This window comes from Plectropomus leopardus, chromosome 11 (assembly GCF_008729295.1).
Source record: "Plectropomus leopardus isolate mb chromosome 11, YSFRI_Pleo_2.0, whole genome shotgun sequence".
Taxonomy (NCBI): domain Eukaryota; kingdom Metazoa; phylum Chordata; class Actinopteri; order Perciformes; family Serranidae; genus Plectropomus; species Plectropomus leopardus.
The window spans coordinates 30663847-30681527 of record NC_056473.1 but is presented as its reverse complement, the minus strand read 5'-3'; the positions used below and the strand labels follow the sequence as shown (position 1 = coordinate 30681527).

Below are 17681 nucleotides of genomic sequence, written 5' to 3'. Positions count from 1 at the left end.
ACACAATATGCCATTTTCTGCAGCTAGGGGCCTCTCAATCAAAGCAATAACAGAAGATAGAAGGGTAGCATAGTTAGGGCATGGGCGGATCATGAGACAATGGGCCAGAGGGCACAGACATGCAAAAGGCCCCACCACCTCTCTTACACAGAAGCAGATACACAGACTTTGTGGTGGTTTTGCCTCTTTTTTCATTGCCATTGTTGTTGTTTTGTCTCCTTGAGGTCATTTTAAGGGTTTTCATTTCGGGAATTTTTTTAATCTTTTTGGGACAGCCATGGTGGGAGGCAATTTGTTTTCGAGTTCTCCGTCTTTGCGTACGTACCTATATCCAGCCCATTCTTGTGAAAGCGATATCTCAAGAACGCCCTGAGGAAACGTTCGAGTAAACTGAAGAATGAAGTGATTTTTCATCGATTTTTCATGGTCAAAGGTCACAGTAACCTTGCATTTGTGTCATTCTTGTGAACATGATATCTTAAGAACACATTGAGGGAATTAATTAAAAGCTGATAGACTTTGGTGTTCAAAGGTCATGGTCACTGTGATCTTGCATCCATCTCATTTTTGTTAAAGCAATATCTGAAGATAGCTTTGAGGGCGTTTCCTCAAATTTTGGCACAAACGTCCAGAGAAAGAACTGATTAGAATCTGGTGGTCAAAGGTCAAGGTTACAGTGACCTCATACAACATGTTTTTGGCCATAACTCAAGAACCACCTTGAAACTGTGCTGACTGTATAGATCTTCTCTGTGTGAAACATCCTTGTTATCACACACATGGATGTAAACTGTAAGTGCAACTTGACTGGTGTGTGGAGACATAGACATTGTTTTGTGTCCTTTTGAGGTCATTTGGTCCCTTTTTGGTCATTTTAGGTCTGGTTGAGATTATTTTGTAATTTTTTAGGTAATTTTTTGTCTTTTTGGTTGTTTTGTGTCCCTTCGCAGTTCCTCTGCATCTATTTGTGGTCTTCTAGTGAAGGCAGCTTCACCAAATTTCTTGTCGGTAACAATAGGAACTCCTAAAAGAATGCAGTGGAGGACCTTAGACGATATTTTTTACAACATTATTTGTTTTTATGCCAGGTCTAAAAAGTAATATCACATTCTTAAGGACTTTTTCATGATTCATGTGATTACATTTAAACATTGGCTGACATGGACTAGAAAGTTAAATTAGGTGAATGTGTAATAAGTCAAATTAGGTTTAATTGAGGAGAAACTCAATAGAGACCCATTACTCCTCCCCTCACTCCACTGCCAAATTTGAAGGCTGTTATTCCTGACACACTTCTATAATTGACCGGGACACTTATTTTCCAAGTCCATCGAAATGACCACTGGGCTTTTATCTCCAACTGTCTCCATGGTTACAGACTATGGTTTAGGTGATGTGTGTGTGTGTGTGTGTGTGTGTGTGTGTGTGTGTGTGTGTGTGTGTGTGTGTGTGTGTGTGTGTGTGTGTGTGTGTGTGTGTGTGTGTTTGGTGGAGGGAGGTAGCTCCTAATTGACTGCCTGTTAAAGCTTTTAATGAAGAGTGGGCAGCCAACTCTCCAATTAGCAGTGAGGGGGCCATCAGGGGATGACGGCAGTGCAGGCGAGGGGGGAGGAAGGAGACAGAGGGAGGAAAACCAAGAGAGGAGAAGGAATTAAAGAGCAGGGACAAGAAGGTGAAGACAGAGGCTTGAATAACAGGGAAACATGTTTTCTCAGTGTTCTTTAATCTTATTTCCGTTTTTTAGTTGCACCAACACACGCAAATAAGCAACCATCATCAACAAAGATGGTGATTAACAGAATCACATTTCTTGTGGGAGTTAAATACTTAAAGGTGCAATGTTTTTAATGGCAATACTATAAACACATTATGTGTCATTATGTTGTACATTTGTGATAACGTCATTATGCTACATGAAGTGTAGTGCTATACAAGGTGCGACAGGGCTGCCGCCAAATATGCTTCCCTAATTCCTTTAACACACAACTCTGGTGATGTAAGGTCGTAAGGCCGTTATGTTTTGCAGTTATTGAAAATGAAATATGAAATAATATAAATGCAAATCATTTATACTATTTCAATCATTTTCATTGCTCCTCTACCCCATTAGCAATCTGTCTCACTACAAAGTAAGCATTTCTGCCAAACTGAAAAAGTGCTGTAAGACCAAAGCTAATTACAAACAGCCCAGTGTGGTATCTGAATATCACATTGGAATAAACAGTAACAGAGTACCTCAAAGGAGGCGGCTTCCCATCTTCCCATATCTTTACTATCTTTGAACAGGCCGAGCTTCTTCCGATAAACAGATATAATTGCCTATTTATCAGCCACTTTGGAACTCCCACTTTTCATGAAATATTCATGATGAAACAATGGGAATGAAGAGAGAGAGAGAAAGATGAGTAGGAAAGAGCAAACATAGTGTTATATCACGTGGTATAACTCTTCACGTCCCTGCTCAGTGGAGCCATGTCTTTACTGCACCTATTGTGTGGCACCAACACTTACCCAAAGGCTGAGAACTTATTCAGGGTCACAAAAAGATGAGTTATTTAAAGGACATCAATTTGGTTTCAATATGTGTAAGACATTTTGAATAAATGTAACTCAGCTGCATCAGATCAAGAGATGCAAGCTAATGTGTATTTGTTTATTCAGTGTGTTTAGAGTGTGTGTTTTTCTGTGCTGCAGGTGCAGTAGAGGTGAGGAAAGAGGGTCTGGATGCTCAGATTAACCGCCTGGCTGAACTAATCGGACGACTGGAGAATAAGGTAAGGAATATAGACGCACACACTAAAAACCTCTTTTGGTCATTTATGAAGATTTTGCTTTGACTACATTTATTCCCAGGACGCTTACCATTCATGCCCAGCCCTGACATTAATCAAAGCCAGATTTTTAAAGGATGAGGTCAGGAATATTCAATATTTTTCCTTTTGTCAACAAATCCCACTAAAAGAACAACACCAAAAATGATTGATTGTGTTAACAAGTAGTGTCTTTCTATCTATCAATAAATTGTATTCCTTTGCGCCTTGAAAAGGTAAATCTATTAAGTAATTTATAGGGCTGCCCCCTGAAAGTCGGAGATTCAGTTGGAGTCCACCTCAGTCTTTTTTTTTCTTTTATTTTGCTAGTCAGTTTGCTGTGCAGCGTACTTATGGGGATGTTTAAGTCTCCAGATTTGCTGCAGAGTGAGCACTCTTGTCTTTCACGCTACTCTTTGGTACAGAGAGCTGCAGACATGCAGGCAGCAGCACGGAGGAGAAGAGAAGAAAGAGCTTCTCCTTCTAAGTGGTGAATTTAAAGCTCACAGGAATTTAATACAACGTAGTTTTTGTTGATATTTAGTGTCAGTAAATAATGTTGTTGCACATGTATGACTTGGTGTTAGCGCGTTTGGCTTGTTCATTATGTTACGTCGATGCTGCAAATCTGATTCCACTGGCATAATCCTGAGTGGGATACGGCCCTAGTAATTTGCAAATAATAAAACAAAGAGTAATTTTTGAAAAAACACATCATTCCCTCTCAAAGTATTGAGAGACAGACTAATATATTGTTGGTTCTGGTCTTTTAATGGAATATTTTGGCAATGAGAAAAATACAAAACCAGTCTGCCATATTCGTTAATCCCAATAATGTATTTCTTTGATCATTTTTCTTTCTACAAAATGATTGATGCAAGTACACAGACTTTTCACCTTCTTAGGGAGATTGTGCTATTCTATTTTATTAAACCAAATATATCATGTTTGATATGGCCTGCCATTCAGGTACAAAGAGGGAAATTTATTAGAGTAGATAAAATGTGTATTAACTTATTTGACACTGTCATTTTGTAAAGAAATGTAATGAAATAATTTGACTGTGCTGGGGCAGTGTGTGTGTAAAAGGATTAGATGTTCTGCAGAGAATGAACAACATAAGTTAAGATAAAAAATTGAGTTAGACCAAACTTGACAAGCAGACTGATGGACTGCGAACTCTATTGTGCTGTTAGTGCCTCCCATTAGTTTTAGCTCTACTCCTCCATCACTGCAAACAGCACCAGCCAGTGATCTTGTCACCACATAAACTTTTTTTTACCATGTTGTCAGCAAGTTGAGGATTTGTAGGTTGGACATTGGCCAATTTGGCCAATGCCAAAGCAGCATACTGAAGCTGAAGGTCTGCAGATGACGGGAGAAAGGAAAAATGGAGAAAAAAAGAAAAAGTGGGGAGTTGGATAAGTAGTTAATTAACAGTAAGAGATGGAGAGGAAAGGATGGAGGTATGGTGTGGCTGAAGAAAGAGACAGAGGAGGCAATTAAAGGCCTTGTGTACAAACTGCTGCAATCGTCTTTTCCTGTACTTTCTCCTCTTTGTAGCAGCTCTCTGGTCCCAGATGCCTCTTCATCCTCCCCCCCTTCCTTCCTCCATCTTTTCATCTATTGCCTCATTCCTCCCCCTCCCTCCCTGCTCTGTCTCTCCGTTCCTCTGCATTGCCTCCGTCCCGCCCAGTACTGAACATGTTAAAGCTAATGGAGCCCCAGCAGACTCAGCTGTCTTTGGGAGATCGGGCCACTACAGCAGAAAGAGCTAAGAATAAACACAATGTGCTGCCAGTGATGAAGGAGGACGAGGAGGGGAATCACTGAGAGAAAATACAAAATGAGGAGAAGAGAGAGAGAGAGAGTACATGTTTGATCATGCTTTTTTTTATAGTGGAATAGCTGTTTGTGTGAATAGACCTGTGTCTCAAACCATGACGCCAGTTAAGAAACAACCTGCACCCCTTAACCCGAGATGCTAATTCGATATACTTCTAACAAATTGCCCAGGTTTAAGTTGAACTGTTCCACTCAGTCGGTTCACCTCTACTGTAGAAGAAATGATTGAAATGCCTTCCGCCAAACAATTGTTCGATAATCACCTGTGACCCCGATGCCCTCCTGAGAGTCCATTACTCCACTCAGAGGCTGACTTGTTTCAAGTGACTGTGGCACAAAGGCACAGCGTCTCACGGATGACTAAACACAGTCAGAGCTGATTTTTACCTGTTTAGACAGTAACGGAGATTAGATCTCCTTAGGAATGATTTATTTAGTGTTTTGTTTGGTTTGGTTTTTTTTCTGCAGAAAAATATCCAGTGATTAATTGAAGCTTGAAGTTTGCAAATGAAAAGATTGAGATGACGACGATTTCATTTAATTCTTTTTACATCTCATCAACGAGCCAAATCCAAAGCAACATCCTCAAGTGAGCTCCAAGCATTGTCCCAGAAACAAAATATAATAATGCTAATAATAATAATGCATTTTACTTATATAGCGCTTTTCAAAATACTCAAAGAGGCTTTACAAGTACAAATATAAATATAATAGAATAAAAAGCTTTATTGTCATTGTACAAGATACAGTGAAATTTGGAGTGCTACTCCTGATCAGTGCAGTTAAAATAAATAAGTAAACATGACATGTGCACTGCACACATAACACACACACTAACCCATTCCCCACATAATAAACACATTATTCAATAGTAAAACAGTGCAAATACTAAAACAGTGCATATATAAAAAAGTAGCAGTGCTAAGATGGATAATGAGGAAGATTGCATGGATAGCTTGTTGCACTAAAACATATATTATTACTTTATTTATTATTTATTATTACAACTATTATTAGCAGCATTGGGTAGCCAGACATGTGCATTCAGTGGTCAAGAAGTCCTTAATCATATTTTCAAAATCTCCCAGGTTTATAATATAGTCTAGTTTTTGGTGACTCTGTAGCTGTCACCAAGACAAGGGAGCAAAAACACTTTCATCAAAGACAGTGTGAGGTTTTCATGTGACTGGAGTTTGCAACTATACAAAATAGTGTCATCTGCGTAAAAAATGTAATTTTATATTAAATTACAGCCAGTCTTATGCAAAAAAATGGGGAAACAGTACAGTGTCAATATTGCAATGAAATAACTCATGTTTTCATTTATATGTGGACTTTTTTGAGTCCTTTATCATTATTATTACAATGCACATTGTTGCGGTTGCAAAGGTACAAAGCCTAAAGAGGGGTTCACCCTTACACCTGTAGATATAAAGCAGTCAGTGTATGTTTTTGAAATGATAATAAAATACTGTAGAACAAACCTAAAACACATCAAAGACAAAAATAAATTGAAACATCATGGCTTATTTTAAAGCATTACCTTGTCACACTTTTAATTTAAGGCTGCTGCACTTTCATGTTCTTTTCTTTGTGAAAACAACAAATTACACCCAGAATTACTCTTCCAGTGACAATAGAGAACAGCAGAAAAACACTGTACATCGAAAAGAAAGTAGGTCACCAAACTTTTATGTTGTTCTCGGAATAATCAGAGCTGAAGAAAAGCAAATGAGTAGACATTTTCTGCTGGATTACATTTCTAGAAGGCCAGACAGTACACTGCAGTAATCATATCAAAGGAAAATGTGGCTTTGAAGATGCGTATTGAATGTGGCTTTGTCTCTGTCGCTCTGTTTGGCCAAGTATTACCTGGATTTCAGTATTAAGACTGTGTAGGAGTCTTGAAATAGGAAATGATATTATCACACTGCGTCAGAGTGAATCATGAATTGTTTACTGAATGAATAATAAGCCAGCTACACACTGAGTGATGCCTGGCGAGATGAAAATAGTGCCCTGTGTTGGCCTCTTTGCACTGTGCTAACACACTGGAAATCCTGTTACCTGCAAAGGAAAAAAAAAGTGGCAAATTCATGTTGCCTCTGTTGCTCGGTCTCACTTTCACATTCCCCCGCTGTCTTCCTCAACACTCCCCTGGGAGTTTGTTTGTTCTTTTGGTTACAAAATATGATTATTTATTGCCGTCCGGGTGCCACAGACAAGAAAATGTGTTTCTCACCTGGAAGAATCAGTCTCAGGATGATAGCTTTTGATTGTAGTAGCACATCTCGTATAGGTGATCCCGGGGCTGAACACTGTCAGGCAAAGTGATGCAGCTTTGTTCTCCTTTTGCAGTAACAAAATATCATCCTGGCCTTGATAACTTTACCTTTACTGTCCTGAAATGGCAGATCTCGAAGCTTTTTTTATTTTATAGGATTTGGTTTTTTTTTATAGCAGTTTAATAACAAATAGCAGTGTATGAAACATTCAGAAAGCAGCTTCTTTTAAGCCGGCACTGACTGATGAGTTAACAAGTTACCGAAACAAACATTGTCAGCAGCAGTATAGGTCTTAAAAAGCTGTTGCTAATAAATGCAGATTTCATGAGTTACTTGGCAGGCCAACATTAAACTTGGCAGTTGCCGGTTTCTGTGTCTGCACTGACAAATGTTTATAAAGTAAAAGAGCATCACTCTTTAACACTAATGAGCAACCAAGAGTGGACTGTTTAAGCGGCCATATATTAATATGAAAGCGTACAGCATTATGGTTTTGAATCATGAAATGAAGTGGATCAAATAGTACCTTGTAAAAAAGGAGCTTCGCAGAATTAAAAAGGCTGCATGTGTTATTTTAGTGTTTCAGACACATTTTTGGAGCCCGGGAACCACAGGAATCTGCATGAAGCTTGTGTTTCATTTGCTCTGGCAGATGCATCTGGTCCTCCTTCCATTCAAACAGATTTCCGCCCGGCCAGATCCTGGGCAGGCATTACAACCGCTTATCTAATATACGGCAGGTTTGATACAATGATTGACAGAGCAGCAGCACCGGTCTCTGCTCCGTCCAGCGCAACATGCCTGGCCCACAAAACTCAGATCAAACTGTCAAACTAAGCATCAAATAGAACACAAGATTCTGTCACTGCATTGCCTGTTTCCTATTGTGGTGTGCAGTTTATTTGTAATTTGAGAAAGTGTTTTACCAGGCTTCCATTTTTTTCTGCTTGAAAATGGACCAGGCACCGCCCCAGCCCAGCACTACATCACACATTTTGTTGACTGGTTGTAAATTATGTTTTTTTGTAAGTATATCTAGAGGCATCCGGAGGCATTTTGGTCTGTGTCCGTCAATTTCTCCTGTCGGAAAACAAAATGAAATGAATGGTTCTCAACTTATTCACATATGTGATTGGGTCTGATGTTGCAGGCTTTATGTTTAATCATAATTTTAGTAAACATTTGTGCCGGATCACACTCAGTATGGACAGATACTAATCTTAAAGGCCTTGGATTGGAATTGTCAGTGAAAAAGCTTGAAAACCAACTGTACACTACTTCCATAGCACCAAACAGCAGAACACGGTAGCAACTAGCTAGTGGTAGATCTTTTTGCAGCTTAAAAGCTAGATATTGTTCTCATTGATCAGTGAATAGAGTTAAAAATTAGAGTGCTGGATGTGTAAATAAGCAAAAGATGTTAAAAAGTCCATTAATTCAGGTTTAAAGGGATGCAGCCATTATTCATGTTATGTCTTTTTTTTCACAAAACAACATGTCTTCCTTGGAAAATTGAAACTGTGTTTGACATATAATAAAGGGTTTAGGTTCTGCACTAAAAAAGAGAGCAGACTGAGAGTCTTAACCTCTGAGTCTTTTATATGCTGAACAACCAACAACACACAGCACCTTCCATTTCAGTCCAGCTGCGCCAGGCTGTGTCACATTAGGCTTAAATGATTAATCTTACAGCTCAGTATGTTTCTGGTGGCTTTTACAGTACAAGTGTGTGTATTTGTGTGAGTGTGTGTCCCCTGCCCACTGTGTCAGATCCCACTGCCTTCACTCTCCCTGCTGCGTTGGGTAGAAATCTCAGTTGGCCTGCAAGCGAAGCAGACACTATTCATTCACAGTAGCAATAGTGATACTCATCAGTCACCTTGGTGACAGAAACCTGCAGCGCTTCCTGTGATTTATTAGAACAGGTTTATATAACTCTGACTCACAGGCATTGAGAGCAGGAGAGAACACTAGAAATCAATGTCTCATCATCCTCACACACATAAACACACTGTAATATTAGCCCACCTGGCTTTAAGTACGTCTTGTCTCAAGAGTGGGGGCCTATCTGAACTATTTATTGTGCCCTTTCACTGAAGTCTTGAATGTGAATAATTGACCTTTCATTAAAATCCCGAAGCAGCATAGGGATGTAATCAGAGAAAAACTCATTATCTCAGGTGCTTGAAGGGTGGTGTCTTTTTTTAAGCCTTTCTAAAACCAAAAACACAAGGGCCACAATGGTAGAAACGGATTACGTGAGCTGCAAACATTAGCATGTCCAGCTAAGGGACTATACTCATTTATAAGTGGCTTATAAATGTGATTTTTTTTTTTTTTTTTTTTTAAATCTTGACCCTCCCCGAAGCCATAAATATTTTTTCCTATAGCCTCCCAGAGTGACTAGGAGAAAAATTCATGACCTTTTCTCCACCATATTATTCTAACCATTTTTTTTAATATACTGTATATATTTAGGCATAGGTGCCAATGCAACAAGCATACGGTGTATAGTGAGAATTATCACCAAAACAACACTTATTTCTTAAGTGAAATGCAAATTCAAACAAACCGCATAATCATACAAGCTGTGTGTGCAAAGTCATTGAATTAGCGAAAATCATTAAAAGTTTTGGAAAGTCATGGAATTTTGTTGTGTGTAATGTAATGTAAAATAATAGCAAATGTATTTTCTGACATAATTCTAATATTAATCGATATGTAACAAATGCTTTTCATTATTTTGACCCTTTGTTCAAGTAAGCCAAGTAAAAAATATTGTGTCCTTGAAAAGTCATTGAATATTAAGCAGTTAAATGATTATTAAAAATGCTTATTTCTTTATTTACTAATCATTTAAATGTAAACACAAAGCATGAGATATATATTTATATACTTACATTTAAACGTAATAAAAATTGATCACAAAAAGAAAAGTCATGGAAAAGTTTTGAAATTTAATTCCATGAAACTGTGAGGGAACCCTGTATTTTGCAACAAAACAAAACAAAAAAACAATCTTTAGCTCATGCATCATAATTTTCAATTAGATTTGGCATTTCAGTGTTGTATGTTTATCTCTTTTATGCTGATATGAGTCATTCTGTTTCATTTCGGGCTTATCTTATTGGCATGCATCCGCCTCCTCCCTGAACCCTCCACCCATATTCCCTGCTGAACTTTATTTTCATCTTTAAAAGGCATTTCTGCTTTCATGTCTGCTCTCAGCGTGTCCACTAGCACCTCTCGTTGTAAGTGACTCATGTCTGCTTCAATCTGTGGCTGTAGTAGTTGCTGTAGTTGGTCTCGTTGATTGACATGTTGGCGCTTTTGTTGTTGTTGTGCTTCTCCTTTGCAGACAGTCTGGTTTGATCTGCACCAGAGGCTAACAGACACAGATGGCACTACCAGCGCAGTAAGTAGACACTAAATGAATAACCATTGTACATTACACTGCAACACACAGCCCCAGGTGCAGCATCACTTACTGCTGCCTAACAAAGGCCAACATCCACTGCAGCAGCACCTCAGGCTGAGTGTTACAAGGCTGTAACATGACTTTCTGATGTAATTAACATGGGACAGCACTCCTGCATGACCAGCGGCATCCAAAAATAAACCAGGTCTCAGTGCCTGTCCTATGGGTGCTGGTCTTTTGAATTATTTCCCAGGAAAGGTGCTTGTTTTGTTTTGTTGTCTAGACCTGAATAATTTATAGACGCTGAGTATTCTCAGGAAGAATCACACACTATCTTACAATATCTAACACCCGCAGAGAAAAGAACATATCAGCTGGCCTGGAAACATATTCAGCATGTATGATACTCTCTGTGATTATGATCAATGATTCAATACAAAAATCCAGGAGCACCATGTGGGTTTGTTTCTTTTCGGGTTGTATTTGAACTGAATCATAAATCAGAAAAATTTCAGTTACAGAAGCTTTACTATTTGACACTACTCTCCAATAAGATTTCACCCGAGGTCGCTGTCAAATACAGCACTTGGAAGTAAAGATAAAAGTGCAATAAATAGAGCCAAAAGCTATCTTGCAGGTCTGAATGCCTGCAAAAAGCTATAAGCAATCTGTGTCCTCGAGAAATACAGATTTATTGTATTCACATGCACTTTACTGGAAACGCTCTGTAATGCATAGAAGATACATGAGATGGGTAAAGAAAGTGCACTAACAAGAACTGCAAGGTGTCGGTCATATATGTTGGAGAGTGGTTTAGATGCTGCAGTTCACTACATCGATTCTTGCTTATGAAACAGGCTGACCAAGTGCTGGCGCCAGTATAAAGTTACAGTATGTTTACATCAGAACAAGAGAGAAATGGAAAAATATATCCATTTCTTTTCACATAAACTATCACTACAAAAAAAGACTGTTTAGATTCACTACATAGCACAAAGGCAGAAATATGCATGTGACCTTTCCATCAGAATGGTATGTATGCATGATTTTGTATTTTCAATCATTGTGGAAATGGGCACATATGTACAAGCGTCATCTCCACGCCCACTTTTAGCCAAAAATGAATCAAAACCCACACTTAATTATCCGTTTGCATCTCACCAATCATCAGACCTGTCAACAGAGAGAACAGCAGGAAGTTCAGCTTTGCCGATTGAGCCACATCAGCAAGGTACTTCAACAATGCCATAGCAGCAATTATTAAAAGCAGCCATTGCTCTCGGCTGTGGCTATGTATAGCACACATATTACTAATTCAACACATGTACCTGTGATCTCAACGTCAGAAAACTCATCAATAATTCAGTTTATGGCACAGTTATCAAAACAGATATGCTTCACAATATGGGACAAAATAAAAAAGAACATGACACGCAGCAAATAAAAAAAAACAAAAAAACTGTAAAATGATGCCTCTATTGGAAATAAAAGAAATGATCGTATTAGGGATGTTGTATAACACTGGTACACCACTGGTATCAGCAGATGTTGGCTTTAACATGAAATATTGGAATTGGCCAACATGCTAATTTGTGCTGATATCACCTACTGTTTTTTGGTTGTTTGTTTGTTTGTTTTTTTAGTAGACAAAGTGCACATACACAAAATAACAACCCTAAGTTTAAGTATTTTTCTTATTTTGTGCAATGGATAAATAATAATTACATTTAAGAGCATTGTATTTTATGTCTCCGTCTGCTGGTGGGCCATCCCAATAAGACTATAATGTCAATCCACTACAAAAGAGAATGATGACCGCTAAAATTTGGTCATTGGCCAAATGCGTTGTTTTTATATTGGCATATTAGTAATTCGGGTAATGGCAAAAAATCCAATATCGTGTATCCTGAGATAGCATTTATTGCCAAAAGTATCAAAATTATCAGTTTGCAGCCATGCTAGCGGCTCTGTGAAGCTGTTGCACCATCTTAGTTTTGCATGTTAGCATGCTAAGACTTGCTAATTTGAAATAGCTTGAAGGTAATTTGCTAAACAATATTTATATTTGCTATCAAAGTACTAGACAGAAAGTTTGATCTGATGATGGTGTTAAATGAAAAGTTATTACAGTTCATCCTAGGGCAGTGTTTTTTTGTTGTTTTTTTGTGGATCTCTCCATGAGTTCTTTTTTTTCTCCCCCTTGGCAGCAGTTTGTCACTTGCAGGGTGGTTAATTGATCTGGCAATCCAGTCACAGCTGATCAGATCATATCGATGGATGAGAGGAGCAGCTGCAGTGAATGAATACAAACTTTTAGACCCAGCAGATTAAAAGGTTAAATATCACTTTCAATTCATCTGAAGTTCTGCTGCTCCATCTGTGCCCAGAGTATGCTCTGTGCTCCCGGAGATTTAATGTGAAACTGAAAAATATCTATATTTAAACAATGCTCCTTATGAACAATCAAACTCCATAAAATAAAAAATCTTCTTGTGTTGTGGTGGCAGATGTTTTAATCTTGGTGAGCTGCCCAGAAATAAATGAATGCGTGGGAAACCAGTTAGAGGAACCTGTCTGAACCAAACCACTTGTGATGACATTAGAGGAGGTCAGGTTGTCACGGAAGTCAAAAATTTAATAGCAATGGATCCAATAGATGTGGCGAAACTTGAGTCTGAACCAAAATAGTAGACTAACCAACCAACATTGCCAGGCTGGAACCATGCTGCTGATCGTGTGGCTGAAAGATAACTCAATCATTAAAATGCATCTGTGCCTGAAAGCGTTTGAAACAAATCTTCTGCCTGCAGGAGACTACTATAATAATCACCTATTGCACTTTTTTCCACAGCAGTCGGGCCATTTATGCCTCCCCATTAGCTGCCGGCAAGCAGTGAGAGCCCTGACTAAACTGTCCAGTTGTCATGGGCACAGATGCAGAGAGGTTATTCTAAGAGACTGCTCGTATGCACTGAGAGGGAGAAGTTTTGAGCTGTGATTTGCATCTCAAAGAAACACTCGTAGAGCTCCTGACAAACAACGCTTATTAAGCCATGTTTCCTTGAAAAACATTTGGTACAGTAACTTTAAAACCTATATGGACATGTTCTTTGAGCTGTTAAGTGTTTTCACTGCTCCACTTAAATCGAGGCAGGCTTTCTGTCACTTGCTGCTCCATCCAGCTCTCGCTGTGTTTCCTCTTCACTGGTGATGCAGAGGAACATCTGCGCCTCGTTTTTCGTCCACAGAACGGGGTTGCACGCTGACTTTTTTAGAACAGGAAAGAATAGGCTGGAGCGAGAGTCTCTCTTGATGTGATATTCAAAAATAGCATGTTTGTGCATTGAGTCCTTCTTAGGCAACAGCACCAGAGCAACACTCCGACACAGATTAGAATTTATGCATTCTCACAATTTGGTCACAATTCACATATATTTTTTAAACGCATGAAGATCCACTCTTTGCTGAAATAAATGCCATCCAAGGGAGACTCATATTGATATTTAAGGTGTCGATACATTAATATTGTGAACTGGTGAATTGAGTAACATGCAAGAAAACATTCCACCTTAAAAGTTGCCGGAGGCTGCCCACAGTGGCGTTTGGGCTGCGGAGTGAACTGAATTATATTTTTCTCAATCTATAGCTGAAAACTGTGAACTAATAAAGATGAATAGGCAACAAAGCATCTGTCCATTTTATAGTTATAATTGATTAATGTATGAAAAATTTGCCACCAAAAGTACAAAAGTAAGAAACAGGAAAATGTATTTGAGGAACCAGTAAAAATCATTTATTTGAAAGCAGGAAAGCTTAGTTATTGCGGGCACAGTCTGAAAGAAAAGAAAAAAAAAAAAACACTTTGAGGCAAAACTGAAAAAAATAATGTCACTGGGGTACACAGCAAGTGAGTCTCAGGGTTTTTGGTTTGTTTGTTTTAAATTCTGCGTATGTCTTTAAATGCAATCATATTGACCAAGGATACTATTTACTTAACCCTTTAAAATTCACTCTCTATAGTGACCAGCCCTAATAATTTCAGGTCCTTCGGTGTATTGCAGGAGCACATTAAAGGCTTTTTTGCCTAGTTCAGCAATTACCTTCATTTCCTGGGTCTGTTTGGTTGCTTGTTGATCTACAGTACAAAAACCAAGTTAAAGCAACCTGCAGGGAAAATTTTGTCTTTGAGGTAAACATAGTTGTGCATTCACACTGACAGGGATAACACTGGATTCAGTTCCCATGCTAATGTAGCAGGAGCTTCATCTCAATTTCAGGTGTACAAACAGGCTATATGAACAGCATATGAAAACCTATTAACTGTTTACAAAAACACTCAGGTTTCGAGATCATGTGTGACTCATCGGTAGCTGTAAGATACATCCTGAGTTTAGCATTTGATCTGCATTCATAACAGCCCTGCAGTACATAGTGACCGTTCAAAGTGTGGCGTAGCCATACAGTGGGATTCACTTTACTGTCTTAGATGCACTTTGGAGGAAGCTCTTTTAATTCTTTTAAAGCTGATCCTCAACTCCATTTTTCACTTAAACCTCGGTACACTTACTCACCTCTTTTAATTTTTGATTCCCATTAAAAAAAAAGATTTAGGTCAGTATTATAGCACATGCAGTGGTGACATGAAAATATCAACTTTACACGGAGCAATAGCTAATTACACACAGGAATTTACTGATAGGATTGCCTACTCTGCAGTGAACTAATGCAGGAAGCTACTCCACCATCAGGTCATGGAGTGTTCTGGACTGCACATACGAGATAACTTTCAAATCCTTGCTTCAAGCTGCAACCTCCAGGGCTGAAAAATGAAGCCAGAATGCCAAAAATCGCAGTTCCTTGAATGGCCACTTGAGGCTGGCTCCAAGAGCTAGTCAATCCCTGTGTACCTCCAACTTTACAGAAAAATAAACATGTTTACAGCCTGGTGCAAATCAAAGGAAAAAGGAAAAAGGATCAGTTTTGTTCTCTGTAGCTAATTTTCCCATTAACAAGGGTTTTTTATATAACTCACCTGTTTACATTTTATTATTGCTTAAAGTTACGCTTCATTGAGGGCGGGATACTTTAAGTGACAGGTTGTCTCCTGATAGTGTTCTTGGCTTCTTAGAAAGAAGCAGCTGGCTGCCTGCTCTTTGAGTTATCCATTCTGGTGCTCTATTTGTGTGTGTCTGATGTCAAAGACGGGCCGGAGAGAAGGTAAACAGTAGAAAGCAGCATGGACAGAGGTTTGCAAAAGGTTTTTGTGGTTACTTTTCTTTATCTCTCTCTTACCTGTTCAGTCTCTCTTTGACAAACTTGCATCGATTTTCTGGCACCGCTTAGGAGGAGATGGATGATAATTAGTCCTGGCTCATCATTGCATCTTGCCAGTTAAAGAGCTGAAATTAGCATGTTCACCCAGGTGCTCTGTTTCCATCAATGCCGATTGGAGCCAGAGGCGATGTCTACTGCAGTCATTTGACCTGGGTGTAAAAAGCCAGGTGTTAGCAGGTGTTTGTTATGCAGTAGAAATGAGGCCTATGTTTCTGAATCTATGTGGAAAAGGTTAAGAAATCAGATTTTTTTTGTTCCTAAACTCACAAAACTAACACTGAATGAAACTTTCCTTTAATTCTTCTACCATCCACCTTTCACCTTCTTGTCTTGTGTCTTCATCTCGCCCTCTCACCACTCAGCCCGGTGTATCATCATCACCCCTGAAACCTTGTGTTCCTCGGTAACCTCCCTCTCTCCTGCTTCTAAACACAGATTACTTTTAACAAGGTCATGCTCCTCTTCACCTTTACATAATTTCACCCTTCCTCCCACGGCTCAATCCATCCCCCTCGACCCTCCATTCTTCACCAGAGGAAAGACTCAAACCTGATTACCCGTCACCTCCTCTCCTTTCTGTCAAAGCAATCATCCCCCCTCTCCGCACAAAGACGCCTCGGTGAGCCATATCACCACACAGGGGATCATAATAACATCATATACTGTATAAGAGACAGAGAAAATGCAGTTGTGGAGCTGAATTTGCATGAGCATTTTATTTGTAGTGGACACTCGTGAGCATTGAGTAGGTGGCCGACAATGATTTCTGTCATGTGAAGGAGGTAAATTAATCACATCCACTGTATCTTGTCAGTCTTTTGATCCTCTGAAGGCACATCAGAAACGGGGACAGAGGCAATAAAAGACGCCGATGGAATACAGAAAAAATAAAAAGAAGATGTATATGGGGGTGAGTGGGATAAAGGGGCAGATTACAGAGTAATACGTTTGAGATAGAAGAAATGAGGAGAGGGAACGAGAAAAAGAAAAGGCCAAAAGGACACGAGCATGTTTCTGTTTTTTAAGGATGTTTTTAATTGCGCCTGAGGTGTTTCTGTCTTCATCCCAACAACACAAATTTTTCATTTTTTGCTCCTCTTTTTCATTATTGTGTACAGCATCGTTGCACAGCCATGTTTATTTAAACAAAACACATAATTAACAAGAAAAGCACTCAGCACAGAGCACAAACCTACGCCAACGCTCAAGTATTCTCCCTCTTGCAAAGCTTCCAAATTATCATTCGTCTCCAGGGTTTGATCTTCCAAGAAAATATCTCTTGAATACAGTGATGCTGAACAGCTGACCTGGATATTGTAGATTTGCCCACTAGCGCATACAGTATTATCCACCAAGACTGTAGGCCTTTCCCATTTCCCGATTTCGTGCCTCCTCGTTCCTCCGGCTTGTGACATGGAAATAGACCTCAGAGCTCCATCTTGAAGGACGTCCCAATTCCCAAAATGCACATTAAGGAGCGAGGAGGCTTACCAGGGGAGCTGTAAGTGAGGATATGCAAGTGTATCCTAAGTCTTTTTGGCCTTGACATTTTAAAGAGGCATAACACACAGCTGATAGAGTGAGAGAGAATATATAATTGTTAAGGTAGATAGAAATAAGTGTTTGTTTCTGTGTGTTCAGTATATAGTTAAAAATGTATATATATCTCTTTAAATATTAACCTACTTTTCATTCAAACATTTTTAGTGCTTCGCACAATAAAATATATATGGCTATACACTGTTTTATACACTATATGCACCGGTATGATAATTAGTAATGTGCGGATCGGCTCTGACAATATCTAAATCTGTGCATACACTGTAAAAAGAAACTTTTTGTTTTTAACTTAAAAAGGTTTCCCTGCTGCCTTAACATTTTAGGTTTTTTGTACTGATTTAAGTTGTCTTTTTAAATTTAGTCAACTTAAAAATTTAAGGTAGTCTGAACACTGAACTTTTTTTTAGGTGAAAACAAATAGTGTCTTTT

The 17681-nt window shown here is 38.8% G+C and overlaps 1 protein-coding gene across 1 annotated transcript in view; it reads left to right on the top strand.

Moving 5' to 3' along the window:
• Nucleotides 1-17681, top strand: part of necab2 (N-terminal EF-hand calcium binding protein 2) — a 141264-nt gene that overhangs the window by 87989 nt on the left and 35594 nt on the right. Inside the window, exons 8-9 of the mRNA XM_042496124.1 lie at nucleotides 2695-2774; nucleotides 10299-10355. Of these exons, the coding sequence (XP_042352058.1) occupies nucleotides 2695-2774; nucleotides 10299-10355 (137 nt within the window). The remainder of the gene's footprint in view (nucleotides 1-2694; nucleotides 2775-10298; nucleotides 10356-17681) is intronic.